The sequence below is a fragment of the Belonocnema kinseyi genome, chromosome 3, assembly GCF_010883055.1.
Source record: "Belonocnema kinseyi isolate 2016_QV_RU_SX_M_011 chromosome 3, B_treatae_v1, whole genome shotgun sequence".
Taxonomy (NCBI): domain Eukaryota; kingdom Metazoa; phylum Arthropoda; class Insecta; order Hymenoptera; family Cynipidae; genus Belonocnema; species Belonocnema kinseyi.
In genome coordinates, this window is record NC_046659.1 from 52,797,534 (window position 1) to 52,808,226 (window position 10,693).

The 10,693-nt window shown below is 30.6% G+C and overlaps 2 protein-coding genes across 6 annotated transcripts in view; one reads left to right on the forward strand and one right to left on the reverse strand.

Moving 5' to 3' along the window:
- LOC117169329 overlaps nucleotides 1–10,693 on the forward strand; it is a 66,756-nt gene that overhangs the window by 12,772 nt on the left and 43,291 nt on the right. The gene's annotated exons all lie outside the window — the stretch shown is intronic.
- The window catches only part of LOC117169327 (glutamic acid-rich protein), a 45,964-nt gene that overhangs the window by 12,491 nt on the left and 22,780 nt on the right, over nucleotides 1–10,693 (reverse strand). For 4 of the 5 annotated variants that reach the window (XM_033355656.1, XM_033355658.1, XM_033355660.1 and 1 more), the window contains 3 exons: nucleotides 8,437–8,689; nucleotides 7,694–7,981; nucleotides 5,606–5,931 (listed from right to left, as the gene is read on the reverse strand). In XM_033355656.1, the coding sequence (XP_033211547.1) occupies nucleotides 5,606–5,931; nucleotides 7,694–7,981; nucleotides 8,437–8,689 (867 nt within the window). Of the gene's footprint in view, nucleotides 1–5,605; nucleotides 5,932–7,693; nucleotides 7,982–8,436; nucleotides 8,690–9,590; nucleotides 9,837–10,693 lie in introns of those variants that run through there. The other variant, XM_033355659.1, reaches the window with a different exon arrangement.

The following is a 10,693-nucleotide window of genomic DNA, read 5'->3' on the forward strand; positions in this document are numbered from 1 at the left end:
AGATTGATCAGCAACCTGGGTCGGAGCAGTGTTGCGGAACGAACGTGTTATTTACTTAAATAGCACGAGAATTCTGGATCAATCTGAAAAATCTCCATCCCTGCACACACTACTCCTTTCCCCTACCGAGTGAGTCACGCCTACCCCGAAAGGGAAGTGGCTTAATGGTGTAATAATAATAATAATAATATAAAGAATTCATTGAAAAAGTACTTAAATGTAGCTGGTTTACTGAACAATTCCTAAATATGTAGGATTTTAAAATGTGTTAATAATTGCATTTACTTTTTTCCTTCAACATACTACTGACTCATAAAAAAACAAATATTACAACAAGATAACTTTTTTTGTCACATAATCATGAACAAATAAAGCTATCAAATCAAAATAGTCTGACTTGACAGCAGACCATGGCTTAACCTCTTCATCATGAGATTCGCATCGTTACATTGATAGATAATTATGAGAATCTCTGAGTCACGTGACTGCCACGTGACACCAATTTGAATAAGTGTTTTACCGCCTTCAATTTTTAATCATTTTTTTCTGTTAAACTACACAAAAGAACAAAAAATTATAACGCACCTTCTATTCAGCTAAAAATTATGTATTAAAAAATGATTTTATCTAAAATCGCGAAACAACCGTATTGAAACATTCAAAATAGTTTGATTTTATATTTAAATCTTTCAAAGTTGCAGAATTAGAAATAAAGTTCCTCAATGTTTTAATTATCATTCCAAAACGATCAAAATCGAAAACATTTAAACAAGTGAACAATTTTAAACTAGAAGCGCTTAAAATATTCGACAAAGTTGAATTTAAACTCTATTGTGCCATTTGAAATTGTAATCCTTCATAGCTAAATAATTATTTTTAAGGACATGCTCTTCGGTAACCACGTGACCAAACTAGTCCCCGGTTATGAACCTTTTTTTTGGTGTTCACTGTGTCCACACGGATTGAGATATCGTGTTTAAAATTCGAGATATTAAATAAAAAGCATTAAAGAACGTTTGTATACATCAATATGTTTATAATTTTCAAGAAAGTTTATTTATAAATTGATCAAATACACGGTAAAAAAATTGAGCTGTGACAGGGATATTATTCCTTATTATAGCCAATCATTTAGCTGAAAACGAACAAAGGAATTTAGAAAGATCCCTGGATCAGCGAAAATGAATATCCTTGACCATTTTCCATATACCAGGGATATCGTATAGTCAAACCCCTTATAAGTATAGCTATAATAGGGATATTAAGAATAGGTGTCTGAAGCAATTATCGGAAGAGCACCGGTGCATTATGGGAGCAGCGAAATAAAATGGCGACGGTCTAATCGGGAGCAGTGACAGTTAAGATATAATTTGGACAATTAAACGCTTTTTACCACTTAAAATGTGCGCGAATGTTAATATTAAATGAAGTTTATGATGCAGTAATAATAATTTACATGTGTTTCGATTGTAGTCGATAACTATATTGAAATATCAAGAAACGCGATAAAAACAACAAACTTGACCTCAAAATGCATTACACGGATTTCAGGGAAATTCATTTTCGCGATACCAGACGAAAAATTGGCTACTGTAAGTTAATAAATTTCTATAACAACTAAATTTTTTTTCTAATCTGAAGATAATACAATTATACATAATCTGTCGAAAATAATAAACATTCGAACGTAGCAATTTTGTCCAAATTCCTGATTTACGAGAACAATTTACATAAAGTAACTAAATGTGTAACTCTTCTAACTAAACGTTTTACCTAATCCAAGTGTATACTTTCTTTGAGTTTAATATATTCTCGATTCACTCGTTCGCCTCAAGAATTTTTTTTCCGTGTAGGATATTACCATTCGAGTTGCAGCACTTTGCAGATAATTTTTGGTTTGATGCATTTCAGATTTTTTGATTTGCGCATATTGAGCACTGACAAAAAGTTTGGACTAAATCGTCTAAACATTTACAAAAATCAATTAAAGCAGACATGCCCAACTTGGAGAAATTCCCGCCAGCCACACATGTTTTGCGCTTACCACTATTTCGGCTGGAGAGCGAGAGTGGTGGTAGACTCAGACCCAAGCAGCACCGCAGATACGAAATATCTGTTAGGCTGCTTGGGGCGACTAACTTTTCAATACAAATTTGTATTCGTGACTAGAATTTTAATTATTTTATTTCAGCATGTTTACATGTATTTTCAAATAATGTAATTCATAGGAGAATTGTGTAAAGTATTCATTTATTTTACATTATTGAATATCTTAACATTACAGTTGTGTTTGACTGATATTTTTGAAAGTTTAACAATATACTAAAATGATGTACAAGGTAGAAGGATAAGTTATATAATTGAAATATGCTCATAATATCCTTCTACCTTGTACATCATGTTAGTATATTGTTAAACTTTCAAAAGTATCAGTCAACCACAACTGTAATATTAAAATATTGAATAATGTAAAATAAATAAATACTTTGCACAATTCTCCTTTGAATTACATTATTTGAAAATAAATGTAAACATGCTGAAATAAAATAATTAAAATTCTAGTCACCTTTAAAAATTTATATTGAAAAGTTAGTCGCGCCAAGCATCCTGTCGAATATTTCGTATCTGTGGTGCTGCTTGGGTCTGAGTCTACCACCACTCTCGCTCTCTAGCCGAAATAGTGGTAAGCGCAAAACATGTGTGGCTGACGGGAATATCTCCAGGTTGGGCATGTCTGAATTAAATCAATAAAATGTGCAGATTCGTTGCAAATCAACAAATAAGTATCTGCGCAAACGTTACCTACCATTATTTTTTGAGTATTTTTAGCGATTTCTAGAGAAGAAAAAAAGAAACTTTGAACGTCGATAGAGTCGAGATCACGTGATTAAGTTTGTTCATGAAATTTTTGTGGAGAATGATTTTCATTTTTTTGGTCCTCACTACGTCCACACGGATTGAGATACCGTGTTCAGGATTTAGGAACGTATACAGAAAGCACTAAGGAACTTTTCTATATATATATCAAAACGATTATAATTACTAAGAAAGTTTTCTAGTAAAATACTATTGGAATAGGAAATAAACTTTTAACGTCGATAAAGTAGATGCCTCGATATAAAAAAATCTAGGAACATCTTAGAATGTGATACTCGAAAAACCGTCTAAGTCCCATCTTGAGAAGTGTGCATCTTCAGAAAATAATAAAAATACTCTTGTGGATTTTTTGTACTTGTGTGAAATAATTCAAAGCTATTAACAAAACCAATAAAAATAAAATTTCACCCGTGGGCGAAAGACAAGGCGAGTCAAACATTAGACGTCAAGAATCATGGGAGTTGGTTGGACAACTCCGAAGAGTAAATTTTAGCACATTGCTGGTGGTTGAATGTTTCCAATTTGAGATTTATCTTTTATTTTAGGACCAAAAAATGAAAATCATTCTACACAAAAATTTCTTGAACGAACTTAGTTACGTAATCTCGACTTTATCGACGTTCTAAGTTTCTTTTTTTCTCCGCTAGAAATCGCTAAAAATGCTCTAAAAATAATGATAGGTTACTTGTGTGCAGATAATCATTTGTCGATTTGCAACGAATGAGCAAACTTTATTGTTTATATTAATTTTTTTAATGGTTAGACGATTTAGTCCAAAATTTGCGTCAGTGCTCGATATACGTGAATCAAAAAATCTGAACAGCATCAAACCGAAATTATCTGCAAAGTGCTGTAACTCGAATGGTAATATCCTATTTTATCAATTTATAAATAAACTTTCTTTGAGATTATAAACATATTGATATATACAAACGTTCTTTAGTGCTTTTTATTTAATATGTCAAATTTTAAACACGATATCTCAATCCGTGTGGACACCGTGAACACCAAAAGAATGTTCATAACCGGGGACTAGTTTGTTCACGTGGTCACCGAAGAGCATGCCCTTAATTACATGCGCTATAAATATAATAATTTTAATCTTGTTCTTTACAAGTTAGGTAATTTCAAACTAATTAGTATCGCGTGAATAACTTTGAATTGAATCCTTCCAAATTTTTAAATTTTATTAAATTTTTGAAGGTACCATTTTGAATACAAACTATTTAATTTATAACAATTTATATATTTTGAAATTCAACATTGTTTCAAACTCAAATTATTCAACATTGTGCAATTTGAAAAGTAACGCCTTTTACTATGTGAACGATTATAAATCACCTGCCTTTATTTCTTGATACGAATAGATTAAGTTCAATTTAAATTTAGAAACAGAGTTTCAGATACAGGTGACTGATTTAATTTGATAAATTCTTTTTAAAGGCCTGACAACAGTGGTTTGATGTTAAAATACAACAGAGGTCTCTCTCTATTATAGATTACTGATATTTAGTATTAGGCCTCTAAAAAGATTCTATCGAATAGATTAAGATTGAAGTTTCAAAAATACAATTTCTAATTAAAATTTGTTAATGTTAAAAAATGTTTAGTTAACCGAGTGAGTCACACGTAGCCTGAAAGGGAAATTTTTTGATGGCATAATAAAAAAATGATAAATAAACTGGTTTCAGATTAAGATTGTTCAAAATTTTACAATTTACCATCAAAAGCCCTAATATTGAAATAACTAAATTGAAACTGTTCAAAATTGAAAAATAAGAGATAAATTTGAATGGCTTTCACTTCATTACTGTACCATTTTGAGCGTTAGTTTAAAATTACTCGATTTTGAATGTTAAAGTTCAATTTTAAACACGTCGAATTTAGAGTTTACTGTTCTCCATTATATTCATTAATCTGGAGATTCTTTTTCGGATAATTCAAATTATACCGATTATACAGTGATTTATTTGTGATATAGAAGATCTGGAAAATTAAAAAGCGTCTTTTATAAGTTATTACAATAAATAATAAATATTTCATTAGAGGAAAACAAAAATCAAATGGGATCTGCTAGATAATTATAAAAAAAAATACTTAAAATAATTTAGCTAAATCATAAAAAACCTAAAATGGATCATTTATTTTATGAATAAAAATCCTGATCTCTGAGATTCCTTGACATCAAAATTTAGGATTTAAAAAAAATCATGTTGTATGTTCATATTTAAATAAAAAGGCTAAAAAAAACTTTCCATAATTGTTAGTGTAAATGATCGGAAGTGTTTTGTGAAAATAAGTATGAAGAGAACGATTTTGCTAAAATAATAAAACGGTGATAGTAAAATTAAAATTGAAGTTCTGCTTGGATAACACCTTCGAAAGCCTGTGAAATCTTCTAAAATGGTTTTATAATTGTTATTTAAGACATCTGATATTAATTTTACAATTAAGTTCATAAAGAATATTTGAGCTTCATTGAGAGAAAGTAATGGTCAATTTTTTCCTGCATAAATACAGTATTTTCAAATTTTCTTTCTAGTAGAATATCGGTGACCATTGTTTCCCTTTTTATAAATCTGAATAGTTAAAAGTTGAATTGTTGTTGAATTTTTAGAATGTGATGTCATTTAAAAAAGCGTATCTATAGAATTAGGTTTGATTTTAAAAATGGATTGTTTCCCATCGTTTATTTTAAACTTCCCATTTAGGGATCGGATATTCTCACCTGTAACCTTTTATTATCCCTTTCTAGTGCTTCTTTATTCCTTAATTCAAGAGCGAGCATTTGCTTTGTACTTTGAAGGTCGTCCCTAACAGCGTCAATATCATCCATTTCATCTGGTATAGTCGCTTCTACGGGGGCATCCGCTGTTGCTTTTTGCATTTGTTCCTCTATTGTTAGCTGTCTTCTAAATTTTCTTAAACCTTCTAGAACAGGTCTTGAGCGGTCATTTGTTTTGACTGTTTTTAGTTTCACTCCTTGTTGAATTTGGTGTAGTAGCAGATTGTGCACGTTAGATTTTTCAGATTCAAAGACAAAGTGGTCTGGGCCTGTAATTAAAATTGCTATAAATAATAAACAAATTCTAAAAATGTTTTTTACGACTATGTGTTTAATATAAAAGGATGTGTTTTGCATATTTAAAAAAATCAGTTGGGGAATATTTTTTAATATTTTTTGTCAAGCAACATTTTCTCAAGAGAAACTAATCAAATAAAACCGATGAAGGTCAGACTGATGAATAGTAAATGATTGTGGTGGTCTCTTCAATCAATTCTATAACTTTCAGCTGGTTCCTCGCCAATTTTATTAAAAGCTAATCGTTTTGGCTAACTTGCTTTTCGTGTCTGCACGATATTTTGCACCAATTAATGTTATTTTCTGCAAATTAGTTATTAGATATTAATTTCAGGGTCAAGTCAGCATTTAAAAATAAAAAGGAACTTATTTGTCGTATTTAAAAGTAAATAAATTGCATTTTGACATTGAAGTGAAATCGGTTAATTTTTATAAAAATTGTGATCAGGATTAAAATTAGACCTAAACTAAAACCATAAGTAAAATAATTGTTACCTTAAAATAGACCATTTTGAAATTTAATAATTTGAATTGGAATGCATCAGTATGTTTCCGATTTTAAAAAAATTAACAGCCATACTCATTTATAATGTAACTGCAAATTCAAGTAGCCAGAATAACAGAATGTTTAATTTGAAGCGTGTTAAATTCTCCAATGTTAAATTATTGATAGTTTTAATAGTAGAGTAGTTTTTAAATTTTTAAAAGGGACAATTTTTCTTATTTTCTTTTACGTTTTCCACATTCGTTGCAATTGAAAATACGAGCAGCTCAACGTTTTTAAATTTTTAACGAAGAATTAATAGTTTTGAGATTTAAAGCTTTCAAACTTTAATATTTTTAGATGAGATATGGAATAATAATCTTGGGTTAATTTTGCATTAATTTTAAATTGAAGCCTTCAAACGGTTTGATTCCATGCTTCAATCTGTCAAAATTGAATGATTTCATCTTTCAAATTGACGAACTGGACGATTTCCAATTTATAGAGTTTGAAGTAAAAAAAATTGGGTTGTATCCATCAAGATTTGGCCATTTTTAAAAAATTGGAAGCCTTAAGGCTATGTGACAAACGGGTCACGTGACCAGATTCCTACCTTACAGCCACCTTTTTTATTTCTAAACTTATTTTCACAAGAAGCGCCACATCAAGTTGAAAATTTGGGAGAATAAATAAGAAGCACTAAGAAAGGTGGGTCTGGTCCTAAATTTAAATAACTATGAAAAAAGTAGCAACAAAATTTACAACAAAAAACTTTTCATAATTATAAAAATTTAGAACCAGACCCACCATTCTTAGTGGCGGTAAGGTAGGAATCTGGTCACGTGACCCACTCATCACGTGGCCTTAATAGTTAAACCTTTTTAAGCTGAAAGCGTTCCAAACGAATAATTTGCGGTTAAAACATTCAAAAGTGTATACTTTAGGTTTCAATTAATTTACGTTGGCATTGTTCAATTTGAATTTACATTTTAAAAATTTTCGTTTTAAATTCTTCGTAGTAAAGTTGTTTAAGTTTTAAAACTACAATATAAGAATATTTTAGTTTGCACGGTTTCTATTGTAAAAGTGTAAAATTCCAAATGCTTCTCATTTAAATATTGTTTAATAGGGAAGACTTCAAATTGGAATTTATTCATTTTTGAAGAGTACTGTTTTCAAATTGAAAACGATAGTTTTAATTTAATTTTTTTTAAATAAGATTAGAGCTTTGATTTGAATTTCCAAGTTACCTGTTGGATCAGGTTTAACTTTGTTGACCCTTTCGATCAAGGGCGCGCTTCTATCGTTACATGTGACGTGTCTAAGCTTCCTGCCACTCTCGACCTCTTTCATCATGCACGCCCAATCGGGACGCTTTCTGGGCCTAGATTTAAGCATGTCTATTGTTTTTTGCTGTTTTTGCGACAGCGGAGGCAGTTCCTTCAATACGATTCTCGCAGGTGGTGGTGGTGGCGGCCTGGGGGGTGCCGGGGGTGGAATGGCTGCTCTGGACGAACTCTTGGACAGTGTAGGTGCACCTATGCGTAAAATAGGAAAAATTGGGTGATTTGTCTCAGCACTGAAAGCGTGAAAGAATTGTCTCAACTCTCCAGTGTGTGTTATAATCGACTTCATGAAAAATAAATGGAAATGCGAATTGCAGAGGGTGAATTCACATGTCAAAAATAATTGAAAGGATCAGAATGTGAAATAAAGAGAGACGTAGAGGCTCAAAAATAGAGTTATTGAAAAAGAAAGTTACGCTGATATAATGTTATTTAATAGGAAAAGATTATGAATATATAATATTGTAACGCTGATATAATGTATCTTAATAGAAAAATATTATGCAAATGTTTGTTTGGTTTTTCAAACAAGTCTTTAAAAAAAAGTAATTTAGATATGCTGTTCTACTTTTAAGATATTTTTTAAATTTGAAATCGTGGAAATATTATTTTTTTAATTTTGAGTTTTAGATTAGGATCTTTCTTACCAGTGGTGCTCTCGCTTTTGGCAAGTGGCAAAACCTCGCCGCGAGATCGAGACTTGTCGACACGAACTTGTCGTTCGAGTTGTGGTCTTGAGGCTGGCTCAGGTCGTCCATTTTCCTTCGCTTTTGACGGAGCCGGCGGTTGACCTGCATTCTTTTTTTCGCTACTAGGTTGTGAAGGGATAATTGTGATTTTGCTTTGTTTGCGTGGTTGGTCAGCAACTGCCGTCGCCGATTCTGCAGGTTTTGGTACGCTCTACAAAAATAAACATACTTAAATTCTTTTTCCCGATGTGCACTCTTCTGCTTTCATATTTTTTCTAATTATATTTGACAATCTCTTTTAAATCAGTTAAAATAGTTTTCGTGAAATTAATCACTGCTGGGTGTCTGATTAAAAAATTGTAACTTAATATCATTAATTTTATTCTTAATTATTTTTTACTTGCTCGGAACTCCTTTTGTAACCTAAATTTGTATTATTAATATTTTGAGATTTATTTCGGATTCTTATATTTCGAATTTAAGCCTTAAGATAAATAGTTTTTAAAAGCCTTACAAATGAATTACAGTTATTGTAAGGCTAATTAATATTTCTATATTAAAACTATTGAACAATTTTTAATTGAAACTTTGCATATTATACGGTTTACGAAAATTTTTAAATTGAGAAAATTGAGTTTTTATAAATAAAAGAATAAGTAAATTAAAAGCTTTTGAAATCAAACAATTTTCAATACTTCAATATTCTACAATTTGATTTCTTAATAGTTTTTTTTCTTTTTTTCCTAATTTGATTTGAATGAAAATAGTTTAAAATGCCTAAATTTCAAGTTTAAGACTGACTATAAACGAGGAAGTTTTAAATTAACAGCGTGTAAAATTGAATCATTAAAGATATTCTCCAAACTTACTCAAAATTGTAAAAATAATAATCATATTATTATAAATAATTTATATTAATATAATTTGATTTAATTTCATTCTTCTAATAAAACTTATCAAAAATATTTTGAATATCTCAACTAAAGCCTTGAACCCGATTCGTTTCATTTATGCAACCTGGTCGACGCCCTATGAAAAATTCGTATCACAATTTCAATCATGCAGTACAAAAATAGCCTGCCTCATTTCAATGTGCTTAAACACAGACATACCATTAATTATCTTCACATAAGAGTCTTATCCTCTTGTAACTTATAGAATTATTTTCATTAAGAAAACTTGTTCCCACGAAAATCACAAAACCTATTAGAAAAACTCGTCATTGAAACGTGTCAGGTTCATTCATCTTATAGAAGGTGATACGCCCTTGTGTTATTTTTTCCTACTTTTTTATTCGCTTTTTATTTTTATTGTATCACTTCCTATTCTCGTTTGCGCGTTAACAGATACTCGCGTTCGCGAGTTAAACAAAACGAAAGGAGAACGTTCGTTGAAGCTTGAAAGCTCTCGGACCCGTCAGAAAAGAGGAGAGAAAAACTTAATTTACGATTCTCGTTCTCTTTCTTTTGGTTCATGAAGTAGGAAGATTACGAGAAAGACAGAGATAGAAACAAATGAGGGGTAGCGTGTGCACTTGGCAAGTCTCGTCGTACATTCGGCCGTCTTTAAATAATCTTCGGGGATTTTGCGGGGTATTATGATCGTCTCTGTTTTACTTACAACGGTGCTTCGTTAGTAAATATGTCGCACGTCCGGCATGAGTTTACACAAATGCGAAAAGTAAAGATAGACTTGGATTTTTCAATTTCAAAATGCTTTGATGTCAGGAGCTGATAGAAAATATATAGTCTGACATGAGAAACTTATTCGCATTATGAGGGATTAGGGATAAGGTAATTGGCTGTGTTATAAGACAGATGTTGATGACAGTCTAGATATATTTGATTTTTTAAAATAAATATTCTTTCAAATATTAAAAATCTTTATGTTACTCAAAAACTTGATGTATTATGTGTTATGTCCGTATTACGAAATGTTCAAATAAAATAAAAAAATGGTCAACTTTTCTACTTTTTGTGTTTTATTGATCTTTTATGAATAACAAATATAAGTACTTTATGTACTTTATATTGTACGTTTATAACGATACAGGCTATGAGGTAAATTAGTTACAAAAGTTGCACTCCATTTAAACTAACCTATAAAATCAGCTTACTCATCAGCAAGCATTAATGAAGTAAAATAAAACTTACCTTAATTGTTTATGAAATATTCATTTAAGGTCAATAATAAGTCTAAAAAAATAATTAAAAAA